The sequence below is a fragment of the Pecten maximus genome, chromosome 5 (assembly GCF_902652985.1).
Source record: "Pecten maximus chromosome 5, xPecMax1.1, whole genome shotgun sequence".
In the NCBI taxonomy this organism is placed as follows: Eukaryota; Metazoa; Mollusca; class Bivalvia; order Pectinida; family Pectinidae; genus Pecten; species Pecten maximus.
Genome location: NC_047019.1, coordinates 2,533,336 through 2,553,660, shown reverse-complemented (window position 1 = coordinate 2,553,660; position 20,325 = coordinate 2,533,336). Strand labels below are relative to the sequence as shown.

Genomic DNA, 20,325 nt, shown 5'->3' with positions numbered 1-20,325 from the left:
ACACAGGATATCTATCTGGGAATCTGTCTTACATACATACAGGATATCAACCTGGGAATCTGTCTTACATACATACAGGATATCTATCTGGGAATCTGTCTTACATACATACAGGATATCTATCTGGGAATCTGTCTTACATACTTACAGGATATCAACCTGGGAATCTGTCTTACATACATACATGATATCAACCTGGGAATCTGTCTTAAATACATACAGGATAACAACCTGGGAATCTGTCTTACATACATACAGGATATCTATCTGGGAATCTGTCTTACATACATACAGGATATCTATCTGGGAATCTGTCTTACATACATACAGGATATCTATCTGGGAATCTGTCTTACATACTTACAGGATATCAACCTGGGAATCTGTCTTACATACTTACAGGATATCTATCTAGGAATCTGTCTTACATACATACAGGATATCAACCTGGGAATCTGTCTTACATACATACAGGATATATATCAACCTGGGAATCTGTCTTACATACATACATACATGATATCTATCTGGGAATCTGTCTTACATACATACAGGATATCTATCTGGGAATCTGTCTTACATACATACAGGATATCTATCTGGGAATCTGTCTTACATACATACAGTATATCTATCTGGGAATCTGTCTTACATACATACAGGATATCTATCTGGGAATCTGTCTTACATACTTACAGGATATCTATCTGGGAATCTGTCTTACATACATACAGGATATCTATCTGGGAATCTGTCTTACATACATACAGGATATCAACCTGGGAATCTGTCTTACATACATACAGGATATCTATCTGGGAATCTGTCTTACATACATACAGGATATCAACCTGGGAATCTGTCTTACATACATACAGGATATCTATCTGGGAATCTGTCTTACATACATACTGGATATCTATCTGGGAATCTGTCTTACATACATACAGGATATCTATCTGGGAATCTGTCTTACATACATACAGGATATCAACCTGGGAATCTGTCTTACATACATACAGGATATCTATCTGGGAATCTGTCTTACATACATACTGGATATCTATCTGGGAATCTGTCTTACATACTTACAGGATATCTATCTGGGAATCTGTCTTACATACATACAGGATATCTATCTGGGAATCTGTCTTACATACATACAGGATATCTATCTGGGTATCTGTCTTACATACATACAGGATATCTATCTAGGAATCTGTCTTACATACATACTGGATATCTATCTGGGAATCTGTCTTACATACATACAGGATATCAACCTGGGAATCTGTCTTACATACATACAGGATATCTATCTGGGAATCTGTCTTACATACTTACAGGATATCTATCTGGGAATCTGTCTTACATACATACAGGATATCTATCTGGGAATCTGTCTTACATACATACAGGATATATATCAACCTGGGAATCTGTCTTACATACATACATACATGATATCTATCTGGGAATCTGTCTTACATACATACAGGATATCTATCTAGGAATCTGTCTTACATACATACAGGATATCTATCTGGTATTCTGTCTTACATACATACAGGATATCTATCTGGGAATCTGTCTTAAATACATACAGGATATCAACCTTGGAATTTGTCTTACATACATACAGGATATCAACCTGGGAATCTGTCTTACATACATACAGGATATCTATCTGGGAATCTGTCTTACATAACACAAATCTCAGCATATTGTGGAATGAAGTGACATAAACTCTCATTCTGAGAAGATTTGCTAGAGCAATATATGTCCCCTACTGGCACCTGCTTAAAATAGTAATCGTGACCTTGACCCCAAAACTCATACAGATGTAACATGCCAACTTTAACTAACATATCTTGAAGCCTGGCTTAGATAAGTGCGGAAAACTAAACTATAGATTGAGGTAAGGACTGTAATTAAGGACAAAAATTAGTCAAGCGGAACAAAAGTCGAACTTGATCTGTAGCTAGTTAAACTTAAGTGACATTCCAACTTTCACCAGCATGCCTTGAAACATAGCTGAGAAAAGTGCGGAAAACAGACAGACAGACGGGAAGGAAACCTATAGTTCCTCACAGTTTCACCAGTAGGGGACTAATACACTATGTGAAGCAAGGGGACTGATAATGATTCAATCTTAACCGATTTTCCAATATCTCACCATCTGGGTGTGTCTGAATCCCCCGTTTTGATTGGGCGTTGTTGGACTTGTCACCTGGAAACTTGCCATCTTTGCTGACCGCCTGTTCATACGTGCCCGATGCTATACTTGTAGGCTGTCAAATACAAAGTTAACTGTATTCAAAAAGAGGTTATCTAGACTGTCAATTACTTACAAATTTAAATAGAGAGTAAACAACCAGTGGTTGTTGTATATTGAATTTTTTCACTCCAGTTAGTAATTTTTCAAAAGTTACAACAACACGAGCTGTAGCGAGTATTTTTTGTAGCTATTAAAAAATAACTAATGAGAATGAAAGAAATACCATATACAACAAGCACGAGTTTGTGTGACCTGTTTCTATCACAATAGAAAAGCTATTCTGAAAATGATGTGGCCTGTTTTGTGTCAACATGTGTTCTTTTCACAATATCAGGTGTAGTGAAGGATATGACTTAATTTGAAATGTTGCTAACTGATATGCAAAACTGACAAATTCCGAAACGTATGGAAATATTACAATACATTACAAATCATAACAAAAAAAAGCAGGTTTATTCTTTCAAAGCAATAAATTGATATAAATCTATATATTTTTTTCAAGAATATAACAAAACAACTGGGCACTACTTCTTATGCGTTATCATTTCCAGGACATTGTGAAGCGGCCTTCAAGTCTTCAAGGATTTAATAATTTACCTGAATTTGCCCTAGTGGTCCCCACTATTCCAGCCCCAGGGGTACCACATCCTCTGTTTATACAACAATTAATCTTCTTTGCCCCATAATGCTCGAGACCAAATTTTATCAAAATTCATTCAGGCGTTCAGGACAAGTAGGGATTTAAAAAAATGTTGAAGGGCGCCGGACATTGCACCATATCGATGGCATAAGCTCAGCGGCCCTTTGGGCCAGATGAGCTAATAAGTCCACAATTTATAAAGCAGGTTATTTTATAATTAACTTACTGTTTTACGGGCCCCATCTCCAGCAGAACTTGATGGAGGATCTACAAAAAGTATCAATGAGAAATAAATTTCCATTTTATCACAATAACACACTTGGCATTATAACTGTTTGTTCAGTACATTGATCATTTGTAGTGTTCAGTACATTGATCATTTGTAGTGTTCAGTACATTGATCATTTGTAGTGTGTCTGTTTGTACATAAAGTCAAAGAAATACAATTATTCAAGCAAAATCAATTATTTGCTTATCAATATCAATCCTTCTTAGGTTGTGAATATTCAAAATGTCATGTACACTTTGGACTGAAAGAATTAAAATATACTAAAATCTGTACGGAGATGAAAGGAAGCCATTACTTTTTATATCATATGGGTGAACTGTTTGCCTGGACTTACTCTGGGCACCAGGTAACGCTGGGAAATCCTCTTGTTGTATCTGGAACTCCGGCGTTTGGTCCATCACAGGTTTACTCACCATACCAACTACAATGCAAACCAAGATTACCAGCAAAAGGCAGAAAGTACAGAACATTTCATCACTCTACCCAAACTATAGGCCATACATACCCTACATTCCATCACACCACCCAAACTATAACTATAGGCCATACATACCCTACATTTCACAACTCTACCCAAACCATAACTATAGGCCATACATACCCTACATTTCATCACTCTATCCAAACTATAGGCCATACATACCCTACATTTCATCACTCTACCCAAACTATAACTATAGGCCATACATACCTACATTTCATCACTCTACCCAAACTATAGGCCGTACATACCCAACATTTCATCACTCTACCCAAACTATAACTATAGGCCATACATACCCAACATTTCATCACTCTACCCAAACTATAACTATAGGCCATACATACCCAACATTTCATCACTCTACCCAAACTATAACTATAGGCCGTACATACCCTACATTTCATCACTCTACCCAAACTATAGGCCATACATACCCTACATTTCATCACTCTACCCAAACTATAACTATAGGCCATACATACCCTACATTTCATCACTCTACCCAAACTATAGGCCATACATACCCTACATTTCATCACTCTACCCAAACTATAGGCCATACATACCCTACATTTCATCACTCTACCCAAACTATAACTATAGGCCATACATACCCTACATTTCATCACTCTACCAAAACTATAACTATAGGCCATACATACCCTACATTTCACAACTCTACCCAAACTATAACTAGAACTGTCGCCAGGATGGCTGACCAATACCCCCGCAATCTGCATGAGTCAATGGTGAATTGGAACTGTTAATTAGAGGCTAACTAAGATAACCCAGTAATATAGTGACCAGTTGCCATAACAACCATAATTTTGAGAAAAAGAAAGTGACATGCACATCTACACATGGTCCTCTATATTTGTGTGAAGTTTCATTGAAATCGGCCCTTCTGTTAAGGAGTTGTCCGGACAAGCATAAAGTTATGGTTATTATCGGAAAACCTGTTTATAGTGACCAGTTGCCATAGCAACCATAATTTTGAAACAAGAGATCCCAGAGGGATCTTGGCGCCCACCATTGAATGATCTTCATAGGTTCCATGTCAGATTGATCTTTTCTCTACTTTTCCCTTCTTCTAAGTCTTACTAATCTGTGTAAATTCAGAAACAGCCCTCTATAGCTAGTACTTTTCAAACAAGGGGAAGCTATATATAAAATTTAAGATTTAGCGATAATGGCTGTCTGTCGACCATGTTGTTTTTGGATTGGTCGCAATATGCAAAACTAGGCACTGAGGGGAACCTACATATGAAATTTGAGAAAGATCCCTTGAGTGCTTTCTGAGAAATAGCGATAACAAACTTCAATTGTCAAAATCCAAGATGGCTGCCTGTCGGCCATGTTGTTTTCTGATTAGTTTCAAAATGCAATATGCATAACTAGGCACCAAGGGGAACCTACATATGAAATTTGAGAAAGATCCCTTCAGTACTTTCTGAGAAATAGCGATAACAAACTTCAATTGTCAATATCCAAGATGGCTACCTGTCAGCCATGTTGTTTCTGATTGGTCTCAAAATGCAATATGCATAACAAGGCACTGAGGGGAACGTATGTATGAAATTTGAGAAAGATCCCTTCATTACTTTCTGAGAAATAGCGATAACAAACTTCAATTGTCAAAATCCAAGATGGCTGCCTGTCGGCCATGTTGTTTTCCGATTGGTCTCAAAATGCAATATGCATAACTAGGCAACAAGAGGAACCTACGTATGAAATTGGAGAAAGATCCCTTCATCACTTTCTGAGAAATAGCGATAACAAACTTCAATTGTCAAAATCCAAGATGGCTGCCTGTCGGCCATGTTGTTTTCTGATTGGTCTCAAAATGCAATATGCATAACTAGGCACGAAGAGGAACCTACATATGAAATTTGAGAAAGATCCCTTCAGTACTTTCTGAGAAATAGCGACAACAAACTTCAATTGTCAAAATCCAAGATGGCTGCCGTTAGGCCATGTTGTTTTCCGATTGGTCTCAAAATGCAATATGCAAAACTAGGCACCAAGGGGAACCTACATATGAAATTTGAGAAAGATCCCTTCAGTACTTTCTGAGAAATAGCGATAACAAACTTCAATTGTCAAAATCCAAGATGGCTGCCTGTCGGCCATGTTGTTTTCCGATTGGTCTCAAAATGCAATATGCATAACTAGGTACCAAGGGGAACCTACATATGAAATTTGAGAATGATCCCTTCAGTACTTTCTGAGGATTAGCGATAACAAGAATTGTTTACGGACGGACGGAGGGACGGACGGAGGGACAGACGGACGACGGACCACGGACGCAGGGCGATTTGAATAGCCCACCATCTGATGATGGTGGGCTAAAAAATGGAAAGTGGCATGCACATCTACACATGGTCCTCTATATTTGTGTGAAGTTTCATTGAAATCTGCCCTTCGGTTTAGGAGGAGTTGTCCGGACAAATTTAAAGTTATGGTTCTTATCAGAAAACCTGTTTATAGTGACCAGTTGCCATAGCAACCATAATTTTGTGAAAAATAAAGTGGCATGCACATCTACACATAGTCCTCTTTTTTTGTGTGAAGTTTCATTGAAATCGGCCCTTCGGTTTAGGAGGAGTTGTCCGGACAAACTTAAAGTTATGGTTCTTATCAGAAAACCTGTTTATAGTGACCAGTTGCCATAGCAACCATAATTTTGAAAAAAAAGAAAGTGGCATGCACATATACGCATGGTCCTCTATATTTGTGTGAAGTTTCATTGAAATTGGCCATTTAGTTTAGGAGGAGTTGTCCGGACAAACTTAAAGTTATGGTTCTTATCAGAAAACCTGTTTATTGTCACCAGTTGCCATAGCAACCATAATTTTGAACAAGAGATCCCAGAGGGATCTTGGCGCCCACCATTGAATGATCTTTATAGGTTCCATGTCAGATTGAACTTTTCTCTACTTTTCCCTTCCTCTAAGTCTTACTAATCAGTGTAAATTCAGAAACAGCCCTCTAGTACTTTTCAAACAATTGAACCTATATATAAAATTAAAGATTTAGCGATAATGGCTGTCTGTTGTTTTCGGATTGGTCCCAAAATGCAACACCAGGAACCAGGGGAACCTACATATGAAATTTGAGAAAGATCCCTTCAGTACCTTCTGTAAAATAGCGATAACAAACTTCAATTGTCAAAATACAAGATGGCTGCCTGTCGGCCATGTTGTTTTCCTATTGGTCCCAAGATGCAATATGCAGAACTACAGACCAAGGGGAACTTATAAAAATGTTTGAGAAAGATCCCTTCAGTACTTTCTGAAAAATAGCGATAATAAGTTTCAATTGTCAAAATCTAAGATGGCTACCTGTCGGCCATGTTGTTTTACGATTAGTCTCAAAATGCAATATGCATAACTAGGCACCAAGGGGAACCTAAATATGAAAATTTGAGAAAGATCCCTTCAGTATTTTCTGAGAAATAGCGATAACAAACTTCAATTGTCAAAATCCAAGATGGCTGCCTGTCGGCCATGTTGTTTTCCGATAGGTCTCAAAATGCAATAAGCATAACTAGGCACCAAGGGAAACCTACATATGAAATTTGAGAAAGATCCCTTCAGTACTTTCTCAGAAATAGCGATAACAAACTTCAATTGTCAAAATCCAAGATGGCTGCCTGTCGGCCATGTTGTTTTCCGATTGGTCTCAAAATGCAATATGCATAACTAGGCACCAAGGGGAATCTACATATGAAATTTGAGAAAGATCCCTTCAGTACTTTCTCAGAAATAGCGATAACAAACTTCAATTGTCAAAATCCAAGATGGCTGCCTGTCGGCCATGTTGTTTTCCGATAGGTCTCAAAATGCAATATGCATAACTAGGCACCAAGGGGAATCTACATATGAAATTTGAGAAAGATCCCTTCAGTACTTTCTCAGAAATAGCGATAACAAACTTCAATTGTCAAAATCCAAGATGGCTGCCTGTCGGCCATGTTGTTTTCCGATTGGTCTCAAAATGCAATATGCATAACTAGGCACCAAGGGAAACCTACATATGAAATTTGAGAAAGATCCCTTCAGTGCTTTCTCAGAAATAGCGATAACAAACTTCAATTGTCAAAATCCAACATGGCTGCCTGTCGGCCATGTTGTTTTCCGATTGGTCTCAAAATGCAATATGCATAACTAGGCACCAAGGGGAGCCTACATATGAAATTTGAGAAAGATCCCTTCAGTACTTTCTCAGAAATAGCGATAACAAACTTCAATTGTCAAAATCCAAGATGGCTGCCTGTCGGCCATGTTGTTTTACGATTGGTCTCAAAATGCAATATGCATAACTAGGCACCAAGGGGAACCCACATATGAAATTTGAGAAAGATCCCTTCAGTACTTTCTGAGGATTAGCGATAACAAGAATTGTTTACGGACGGACGGAGGGACGGACGGACGGACGGACGGACCACGGACCACGGACGCAGGGCGATTTGAATAGCCCACCATCTGATGATGGTGGGCTAAAAAAAATAAAGTGGCATGCACATCTACACATGGTCCTCTATATTTGTGTGAAGTTTTATTGAAATTGGCCATTTAGTTTAGGAGGAGTTGTCCGGACAAACTTAAAGTTATGGTTCTTATTGGAAAACCTGTTTATAGTGACCAGTTGCCATAGCAACCATAATTTTGAGAAAAATAAAGTGGCATGCACATCTACACATGATCATTAATATTTGTGTGAAGTTTCATTGGAATTGGCCCATCAGTTTAGGAGGAGTTGTCCGGACAAAATGCGTCTACAGACAGACTGACGGACGGACGGACAGACAACCTGATTCCAGTATACCCCTCTAACTTTGTTGCGGGGGTATAACTATAGGCCATACATACCCTACATTTCATCACTCTACCCAAACTATAACTATAGGCCATACATACCCTACATTTCATCACATCACCCAAACTATAGGCCATACATACCCTACATTTCATCACTCTACCCAAACTATAACTATAGGCCATACATACCCTACATTTCATCACAACACCCAAACTATAATAAAGAATATTGAATAAAGTTCAAGTCAATCATTTAAACAAACACCTAATTAGACCTGAATACAAGCATTCTACAGACCCAACATAAAGCCCCTGGGCCTCTTGGCTATTCATAAGAAATCACTTAAATATTTTAGCCTATTTGACTCCTTGTGACCTTGAATGTAGGTCAAGGTCATTATGTTTTAACAAACTTGGTAGCCTTTCTTCCAAGCTTGCTACAAGCCTAATATAAAGTCCCTGTGACTCTTGGTTATTGGGTAAAATGTTGTTTAAAGATTTAAGCCTATTTGACCCTCTGTGATCTTGAACGAATCGAAGGTCAAGTTCATTCATTTGAACAAACCTGGTAGCACTTTATCCAAGAATGATACAGGCTAAATATCAAGTCCCAGAGACTCTTGGTTATTGAGAAGATGTTGTTCAAAGATTTTAGCCTATTTGACCCGTGACCTTTGTTTGAACAAACTTGGTAGCCCTTCACTTCAGCATGCTACAGAATAAATATCCAGTTCCTGGGCCTCTTGGCTATTCATAAGAAATCATTTAAATATTTTAGCCTATTTGACTCCTTGTGACCTTGAATGTAGGTCAAGGTCATTATGTTTTAACAAACTTGGTAGCCTTTCTTCCAAGCTTGCTACAAGCCTAATATATATGGTTATTGGGAAAAATGTTGTTTAAAGATTTAAGCCTATTTGACCCTCTGTGATCTTGAACGAATCGAAGGTCAAGTTCATTCATTTGAACAAACCTGGTAGCACTTTATCCAAGAATGATACAGGCTAAATATCAAGTCCCAGAGACTCTTGGTTATTGAGAAGATGTTGTTCAAAGATTTTAGCCTATTTGACCCCGTGACTTTCATTTGAACAAACTTGGTAGCCCTTCACTCATGCTACAGAATCAATATCCAGTCCCTGGGCCTCTTGGTTATTGAGAAGTCGTTTAAAGATTTTATCCTATTCGACCCGTGACCTTGAATGTAAGTCAAGGTCACACATTTGAACAAACGTGGTAGCACTTCACCCCAGCATGCTACAGACCCAATATCAACTCCTCGTGAGTCTTAGTTATTTAGAAGAAGTTGTTTAAACGATTTTAGGCTATTTGATCCCTGTGACTTTGAATGCATGTCAAGGTCATTGATTTGAACAAACTTGGTAGTCTTTCACCCCATCATGCTACAGGCCCAATATTTGGTCACTGGGCCTCTTGGTTAATGAGAAGAAAATGTTTAAATGGAAAAGTTGACTTCAGAGAGGTATTTGCCTAAAAATTGATTGGGCACAACAAGGAACCTTCTCGTCACGTTTTAGGAATACCTCTCTGGCAACAAATATAGATAACAAATGTTAACTCTCAAAATCCAAGATGGCCATCTGTCGGCCATTTTGTTTTTCTGATCAAAAGTTGAATTAGCACAATAAGTACCAAGGAGAACCTACGTATGAAGTTTGGGGAATTTCCCTCCAGTACTTTTCAAGAAATAGTTATAACAAAGAATATTTACATACCTAACACATACTTGTAGACACAACAAAGAAACAATTAACACATAGAAACAACACAACAAACAGAAACAATTCATCATAAAGAAACAACTAAACACATAGAAACAATTAACATACAGACACAACTAAACACATAGAAACGACGGAACACATAGAAACAACGGAACACAAAGACACAACAAAACACATAGAACCAACGGAACACATAGAAACAACTAAACACATAGAAACAACTAAACACAAAGACACAACTAAACACATAGAAACGACGGAACACATAGAAACAACTGAATACAAAGAAACAACTAAACACATAGAAACAACTAAACACATAGAAACAACTGAATACAAAGACACAACTAAACACATAGAAACAACTAAACACAAAGAAACAACTAAACACATAGAACCAACGGAACACATAGAAACAACGGAACATATAGAAACAACTGAATACAAAGAAACAGCTAAACACATAGAAACACTTAAACACATAGAAACAACTTAACACATAGAAACAACGGAACACATAGAAACAACTAAACACATAGAAACAACTTTACACAAAGACACAACTAAACACATAGAAACAACGGAGCACATAGAAACAACTAAACACATAGAAACAACTGAATATAAAGAAACAACTAAACACATAGAAACAACTAAACACATAGAAACAACTTAACACATCGAAACAACTAAACACATAGAAACAACTGAACACAAAGAAACAACTAAACACATAGAAACAACTAAACACATAGAAACAACTAAACACATAGAAACAACTGAATACAAAGAAACAACTAAACACATAGAAACAACTTAACACATAGAAACAACGGAACACATAGAAACAACTAAACACATAGAAACAACTTTACACAAAGACACAACTAAACACATAGAAACAACGGAGCACATAGAAACAACTAAACACATAGAAACAACTGAATATAAAGAAACAACTAAACACATAGAAACAACTAAACACATAGAAACAACTTAACACATCGAAACAACTAAACACATAGAAACAACTAAACACATAGAAACAACTGAATACAAAGAAACAACTAAACACATAGAAACAACTAAACACATAGAAACAACGGAACACATAGAAACAACTAAACACATAGAAACAACATATTCATTCATTGTGGGGGATAAAACAACATTAAAACAACAAAGTATCAAGGGAATCTAAATAATAAGGAAAAAACAAAATAAATGAAACATAATCTTACAAAATTCAATTGAATTTGACAGAAATATATGATAAGTTAAGATAAATTGTTTATAAACCTTTCTGCAAATTTCAATAAAATCGGTCATTATCTTGCAGTTAAAAAGTCTGAAGTTATGCTGAAGATTTTTTACAAAGAAATTGGAAATAGCTTAATATGTCTCTAAAATTCAATTGAATTTCAAAAGAAATGAACAGATAAAGAAATAAAATCAAATGTACATTGGCTTAAAATGAAACTGACATTTACCGTAATTTCTTGCGGCAGGTATTGGATTTGAGGGCATGTTGTTTCTGTTTCCTAGTGTCGGGAATTCAGACAGGTCCAACCCAGGCTGTGAAGAGTCATCTGTTCCAAAAACTGTCAAAGAAATATTTCATTATGACTCTGTTCCGAAAACTGTCAAAGAAATATTTCATTATGCAAAGAACACAACATGTATGAGACCAAAAACCTTGATAGTACAAACTAACATGACTAGAACTAAATTTAATTTACTTTAAAACTTGTAGAAACTGATCACTGAATTACATTTTTTCAGCGGAAAAATCAGCAGATAAGATGCATGCATTGTTAAAATGCAGAGGAAATTTTGTGCAAAACTTATCGATAATTGAATATCTTAAAATTTAATAGAAGAAGCTGTCTGTTTATAAAAGTTAAATAAAATGTTAGTCCTTCAGAATAAAAACATGCTGAAGTGAATTCATATATAGCCATCACAAACAAGAGTGTAACCAGTATGGCTGACAAATACAACACACACACTCTCTAGTCCATCTGGGTTAGGGTTAGGGTTAGGGAAATTGCAGATCAAAACAGTATTCAGTGTAAATGTGCCAAGTACATTCAAATTAGTTTTAAAATTTAGGATGAAAACTGTAGGAGGAATTGTCCCCGCAGATCCTGACCTGTTTCCAGTATAATTTCCTCAGTTTATTGCGAGAATTATAACACTTACTCTGTCGACTACTTTGTCCGAAGTTATAGTTGTTGTTGAGACTTGACAGGGGAGTACTTGAGCTGTAACAAAATTAATCTTCAGTTAATTATTCAAATTTCAACCATCAAAGTACCGTCAGTATAGCAGTAAGATATTTCATCATGAAAAACTTATGACTCTTAAAAGGTGACATCTGAAACAAGAGTTAATTTGATCTACTGAGGCTGCCATGTCAAAGTTTTTACAAGGCTGAAAAATAACAACACTTTGTGTGGCTCCCCTTCCTTAACATCCCCATAGATTCCCAGCTCAATGGCACCAGTGGAACTGGAGAAGAAGTTTGAACTGTGTTTTACAAGATGGCTGCCATGGCACACGGCGCATGGCGACAGACGAAACACAATGACACAAGTCCTCCTGACCCTTCGGGTCACATGACCTAATGAAGGTGAGAGATTGTGACATCACATCTAGTAGGTAAATGCAATATGGCCAGGTGAAATGTTTTTTGCACAATTTGGCTTTATATTATATTTTATAAACGTTTGTAGATATCTTCAAATTGTTCACAATTGCATAATTTCTGATTGTTTAAAAATAAAGCCGTTTTTCGGCGCATGATATACGGTTAACATTTAGAAGTGATGCGGCGTTGAATGGGTACTGCACAGGACAGACTCGATTCCTCGGAAACACTTATGCTTCTATCGACTGGATTTACGTTATTTTCAGAGGAATATCATCTCTTAAATTCTAAATGAACGTCGTCTTGATAGTAGGTGAAAACAATTCCAAGGATATTTCATTAGAAACAGAATCCAGTCTAACCGGTCACATCAGAGTCGCTAACTTAGCAGACGATGTTCAACTTCACAGGGGCTCGATTTTGGAGTAAGGTAGGCCTTTGACATCAGTGAATAACCACATAACTATAATTCAGTATGCATACACAACCAGAAACCATGTCGATACTGCCGATTTTTCGCAATATTTTTTTTATAAATGCTGGACTTTAAATGTTGTCGTGTCTAGCATTTCTGACAATTCGGCAATGAGCTCCTGTTGTGTGACGACAGTGACAATTTGATTACTTCCTATAGATCAGGAATAGAGCTTATAATAATTTTGTGTCGAGTCAGTCGACTTCATTTTTTCTATTATTAAATTTTACTCTCATAACTTGTGTTGCTTTTTTTTGTGGTGGTTTATGTAGATAAATGCTAGCATTTGAAATCTCTCCTGGCCGAATGTAACTGGCGGCCATTGTTTTGACCAGCAACACCTGGGGCTGTATCCCTACTCTGACCGAATCACTGTAAATTGTAGTATACAGTCTCATGAATACAATTTGGTTTACTAACGACATATAGGCAAATGCAACACAGAATGTAAATATATTACGTTAACCGATATTGGAATCTATATTTACTGATAAGTTCCAATACTTGTGTCTTTTGTACAATCCTGTATAACATTTTCATCATTTACAAACTCTTCTCTCGTTTTTACTTGAAATAATACAAGTGAAAAGTAAGCATGTTCAGGATGTTAAAATCCACACTAATTTATCACATGAGGAACAATGGGGTCAACAAATCAAGTGTCATAAATATTCTATGGATAGAAACTGACCCTCGGCCAGCACCAGGTAAAACCATTCAACAAGGCCAGATTGCTTCCCAGGGCTCATTTTTATATAATTAGTTTTTCTTTGTTTTCATGGTAAATACTCAAATGTGATTGGTCGAAAAATTCCTTTCATTCTTCTATGAAAGAAATTCCGAGAATGGCGCGAAAAATGTGACGTCACAATACGACAATTGACGTTGCGTATTGATTTGAGAAAAAGAATCCCACTTAAAACCAGTAAAATTGTACATAAAACATGTTTTAAATTAGAAAATCATTTTCAAAAATTAATTATAAGCGTTGATGTCAATTATTTTTTAGTTTCATCGGGGTATGAAACAAATTTTGTTTGCAAACTTCTGTAAGAATCCGCTATGCAGATTCATACAGTTTGCGAACAAAATTTGTTTCATACCCTGATGAAACTAAAAAAAAATGACATCAATGCTTAAAACGAGCTAACACAGGAATTTATAACGAACTTACATAGGAAGGCTCGACAGCCCCAGGAACAGTTTCTATAACAAACTTACTTGGGGAGGCCAGACTGCCCCAGGGCTCGTTTCTGAAGATTAGATAATGACTGGCTGCCCTGATTTTGATTCATGACACTTCGCTGTCCACCAATGGCAGATATCACATTTCTAAAGAAAAAAAGAAGAATATATATATATAAATTTTCAGTAAAACAACACAACACATATAATATCGGGACCCAATGATGACAAAAGTGGAAATAAAAAACAAGTGCAATCAATGATTGCGAAGCTCACTGGCAGCAGCAATCACACTATGCATTCATTTTTTATGTATGTATAAGTATGTCATTTTGAAATTTCACATCACGTACTATCACTCCTAGATCTCTAATGGATGTATAAACCAAATTAGAAGGGTGTGGACTTACAAGCTTTCCAAAAACTTACCCCAAAATCTTTTAAAGCAGGTTTTGGTACCCAAAATGGTAAAAAGCGAAAATATCAAAAAAAAATTCTGCATGATTTTGCCATATCACTCCTAGACCTCTAATGAATTTATAAACAGAATTAGAAGGGGTGAGATGTGTAATTTTGGACTTACAAGCTTTCCAATAAGTTACCCCAAAAACTTTAAAGTGGGGTTGGACGCGGATGCTGATGCAGACGTGGATGCCAACGTGGACGCGGACACCGGGGATACAGCATTAGCTCACGTTTACTTGTAATTGGTGAGCTAACAATAAATATACTTGATGACCAATCAATAGCCTAGATATTGTTGACCAATCAATAGCCTAGATATTGTCGACCAATCAATACCCTAGATATTGTTGACCAATCAATAGCCTAGATACTTCCATTCCACAGGTGATGCATTGTCCGACCTTGTTGATATAGTAGGAGTAGGGGCTGATATTTTTTTTCTACAAGTCCTAACCAAACGCAGATGCCTTTGATAAGACATATGCTTAGTGCAACTTTGATAACCAAGGGTTTCACCTAATGTGAAATGGAGAATACTGTATTGAACACCCTTGCCTAGTGAAGTTTTGAGGTGTGTGGTTCGATGCTCCCTACCCGTGTGAATTTGTGTTTCTCGGGAAGTTGGGAAATGGGCCAGTCTGTGTCATGATTGTGTCCATATCATGGGAAAGCCACTTTACCCCAATTGCTTTGGATGGCATGTGACGGCCTCCCTTATGTTGTACAGTGATGTAGTCACCAACTACTACAAGGAGACCTCACCTCAAAATGACCCTGACTGTTCACGGGTGATTAACCCAGCAAACAAACAAACAAGCAAAGGGCTAGGCTTCTGAGGAAATGACAAAAGATCAATGATCTTCCTTTGGTGTACATGGGGAAGACAGCTACACATGTCAAATACATTGGTCTTAATTTCTACTTGCCACAAACTCAGGACTAGGATTTTTTCCACCGACATCCACTGATTTTTCCCCCAAAAATTTTCAACTAAAGTAATTAAATTGATTTTTGAATCAACTATAAAATTCCTCTATAGAGTTCTGTTCGGAATGTGTCAAGAGAAAATTTCTGGTGCTACATTTGGATTGCTTTGAATTTTACAGTTAAGGTAGTATAACCCAAAGGTACAGACAACATATATACCATACATTCTACAGAAACTATGAATCTTATCAAATGTCTTTATGATAAATAATGATAATAAATTAATCTCTCGGTACCTGTTTGGTGAGGGTTGCTGAGGAGGCTGCTGAAGATTCATCGGAAAGTTTGGGTTCATACTTGTGGGAGTGACGTGGCCCTGACTTGTTCCTCTAAACTGTGGCCCTGTCACACCAGACACCGGACCTCTCGGTTGTAGGGCGTAATTGTTCAGACCTGAGGTCAGAAAACAATGGTAATGCTGATGCAAACAAATCTTGTGCTTCAACATCTCTGGCATGTCTTAGGACATTGTAACCTAGATCATGTGTGAGACACTATATGCAATATCTTACGAGAAATTAATCTAGCTACATGACAAATGTTTCACCTGCCAACCAAACTACTTGCAACATTCTCAATCTAATTGAAATATAGATGCTCAACCTCACTACGTTACATGAACATCTAACGTCATCTCATAAGGGGTCACGTTCTGGTGACTTTTGCTATCTAAATGTTTCACTTTCAGGGCGAATTGTCTATTTTTCGATGTCATCGATCTCACCCATTCGTCACATTATGTATCTGAAGCTAACCATTTCGGTACAGCATGCATTTAGCTATATGCTTCGCTGGACGAAATGACTTGAACAGATTCATCTGAGACTGACAGATTCTGTAAGCTATTCACTCTAGTCATGCTATTTCGCACATACGAAATTCACTTACAAGATTTTGTAAGTAGTATAATTTGATCGGTTAATCCAAAAGGTCATCCTGACATGACCCTTACGTGATGTCGTTAGATGTTCATGTAACATAGTGAGAATGAGCATTAATATTTTAAGAAGATTGCAACATTCTAGGATTTAAAGAAGAAACTAACAATGTTTTGTTTGGCCAAAGGCTAAATAAAAATTGTGTTAAAAAATTCATATTTTAGGTTTTTTCTAACCATGCATTTCTTGTATGTTGTCTACTCTGTAATAGCAGGACTTCAGGTGTCATAACACATTTAGTATATAAAGTAAATATGAATACCTCCTTGGTTGTAAAAATTGCTGCTCCCGAATCCTCCCGAGAGTTGTGAAGGTGACTGGGAATTCATAACCTGGAGATAAAATCTGACAGGTAATAAACAGTGGAACCATTCAATACCAGAAAGTTACACGGCAACAACATGGATGTTTTAGAATCTACAACTGAATTTATAGTTCTTGCCAGAATTGTTCTACAACTGAATTTATAGTTCTTGCCAGAATTGTTCTACAACTGAATTTATAGTTCTTGCCAGAATTGTTCTACAACTGAATTTATAGTTCTTGCCAGAATTTTTCTACAACTGAATTTATAGTTCTTGCCAGAATTCCATAACAAAGACTTTCATTGGTCAATTTAGCCAACCATTACAACAGATGATGTCCATCAGTTAACCTGTTAGAAAATCAAGATGGTATATGTATACATACGTCTCTGTCGGGTCGAAAAACAGAAGACTGGAGTCCGGACGACGGTGGGAAATACATACTGGTCTCACTATCGTCATCCTCCCCAAATAAACCCTGAAATTAACACAGTCACATGAGAGGAAAACAGATATACACCGCACAAAAGGTACAGCAGCAGAGCAGATAGATCTACAAGCATTTATATCTTTTATCAAAATAATGACCTTTCAGTAATCCAAAAGGCATCATATCCTAGTAATGTAATTAACTATTAACTTTGTCAAGTTTTTCCCAAATTTATCTTAGGAACTTGTGTTTGTGATGATTCAGAAGTTGACAGAGTATTGTTTGAGATCAACCACAGACAAAAGCAGAAGATAGTAAAAGGTTATTGATTATCCTACATCAAAATTCCAAACAGTTTAAACATTTCTGAGATAGATTGTGCACATTCAAAATTTCAAGCTTAAATAAAAAAAACCAGAAAATATCTGTAAGACATGAAGCCCCCGCTGCCACTCATGATCAATACCTAATATCTAATTTTTTTACCAATCAGGAGCCTCTGTTTGGTGGCCATCTTGAATCCTATACTATTTTTTTTTGTTTAAAATGAGCATTGTCATGTTATCATCCCTCCTATCAAGTTTCACTGCAATCGGTTTTGGTTTGTTTTTGTTTAACATCCTATCAACAGCCAGTGTCATTTAAGGACGTGCCAGGTTTTGGAGGTGGAGGAAAGCCGTAGTACCCGGAGAAAAACCATCGGCCTGCGGTCAGTACTTGGCAACTGCCCCACGTAGGTTTCGAACTCGCAACCCAGAGGTGGAGGGCTAGTGTTAAAATGTCGGGACACCTTAACCACTCAGCCACCGCGGCCCACTGCAATCGGCATTAAATAGAACCACTTGGCCACCGCGGCCCACTGCAATCGGCATCAAATAGGACAAAGTTTTCAGCCAATCTGAGGGTAATAAATTTGGGAGGCAAACTAGTTCGTTATAGGGATACAATTTGTTTTACCTTCCTGGGTTTTGAGGGCTGTGACGGGTGTGGTGGCTGGTTGGGTTGCGGTGGCTGTGATGACATCCCTGACATGTTCAGGTTCTTTCTCGCCCCTGGTGATAATTCACCTGTTGTCTTTCTTCCAAGATTATTTAGACCATACCTGCAATAACAAAACCATACCTGTCATTACAAAACCATACCTGTCATTACAAAACCATACCTGTAGTTTCAAAACCATATCTGTTATTACAAAACCATACCTGTAATTACAAAACCATACCTGTCATTACAAAACCATACCTGTCATTACAAAACCATACCTGTCATTACAAAACCATACCTGTAGTTTCAAAATCATATCTGTGATTACAAAACCATACCTGTTATTACAAAACCATACCTGTAATTACAAAACCACACCTGTAATTACAAAACCATACCTGTATTTACAAAACCACACCTGTAATTACAAAACCATACCTGTATTTACAAAACCATACCTGTATTTTCTAAAAGCATTACCAAGATTACAAATTGATGCAATCATGATCAGATAATCATAAGATAATATTATGTTATTAGAAAGTAAAATGTTTATTGAATGATAAATACTGTATATATAGACAACCAAGTGGCCAGTATATATATATACTCACACAAATAGGTTTCACCCATCGGTTGTTTCCCATACAGACACTCTAACACAAGTGTTCATGTAATATTGAATTATTGAAGGAGTTTATAAAACTTATTTGAAGATAATAAACAAGTCCATCATTACACAGACACAGGTATAAATCATATTTATAATATAATTTGAGACACTGGATAACAAATACATTCACTTCTTCTCTATATGATCACAGGTCGTGAAGACACATTATTACTGCCGAGTCTGTACCCCGACTTCTCTATATGATCACAGGTCGTGAAGACACATTATTACTGCCGAGTCTGTACCCCGACTTCTCTGATCACAGGTCACAAAGACACATTATTACTGCCGAGTCTGTACCCCGACTTCTCTATATGATCACAGGTCGTGAAGACACATTAATACTGCCGAGTCTGTACCCCGACTTCTCTGATCACAGGTCACAAAGACACATTATTACTGCCGAGTCTGTACCCCGACTTCTCTATATGATCACAGGTCGTGAAGACACATTATTACTGCCGAGTCTGTACCCCGACTTCTCTATATGATCACAGGTCGTGAAGACACATTATTACTGCCGAGTCTGTACCCCGACTTCTCTATATGATCACAGGTCACAAAGACACATTATTACTGCCGAGTCTGTACCCCGACTTCTCTATATGATCACAGGTCACAAAGACACATTATTACTGCCGAGTCTGTACCCCGACTTCTCTATATGATCACAGGTCGTGAAGACACATTATTACTGCCGAGTCTGTACCCCGACTTCTCTATATGATCACAGGTCACAAAGACACATTATTACTGCCGAGTCTGTACCCCGACTTCTCTATATGATCACAGGTCGTGAAGACACATTATTACTGCCGAGTCTGTACCCCGACTTCTCTATATGATCACAGGTCACAAAGACACATTATTACTGCCGAGTCTGTACCCCGACTTCTCTATATGATAGCAGGTCACAAAGACACATTATTACTGCCGAGTCTGTACCCCGACTTCTCTATATGATCACAGGTCACAAA

At 37.3% G+C, this 20,325-nt stretch overlaps 1 protein-coding gene across 5 annotated transcripts in view; it reads right to left on the bottom strand.

Annotated features, from left to right (window-relative positions):
* LOC117326842 (CCR4-NOT transcription complex subunit 2-like) overlaps positions 1-20,325 on the bottom strand; it is a 43,479-nt gene that overhangs the window by 12,047 nt on the left and 11,107 nt on the right. For 4 of the 5 annotated variants that reach the window (XM_033883614.1, XM_033883615.1, XM_033883616.1 and 1 more), the window contains 10 exons: positions 18,649-18,793; positions 17,647-17,739; positions 17,219-17,288; positions 16,255-16,411; positions 14,603-14,713; positions 12,459-12,520; positions 11,741-11,857; positions 3,542-3,628; positions 3,145-3,185; positions 2,177-2,291 (listed from right to left, as the gene is read on the bottom strand). In XM_033883614.1, coding sequence (XP_033739505.1) covers positions 2,177-2,291; positions 3,145-3,185; positions 3,542-3,628; positions 11,741-11,857; positions 12,459-12,520; positions 14,603-14,713; positions 16,255-16,411; positions 17,219-17,288; positions 17,647-17,739; positions 18,649-18,793 — 998 coding nt within the window. The remainder of the gene's footprint in view (positions 1-2,176; positions 2,292-3,144; positions 3,186-3,541; positions 3,629-11,740; positions 11,858-12,458; positions 12,521-14,602; positions 14,714-16,254; positions 16,412-17,218; positions 17,289-17,646; positions 17,740-18,648; positions 18,794-20,325) is intronic. The other variant, XM_033883617.1, reaches the window with a different exon arrangement.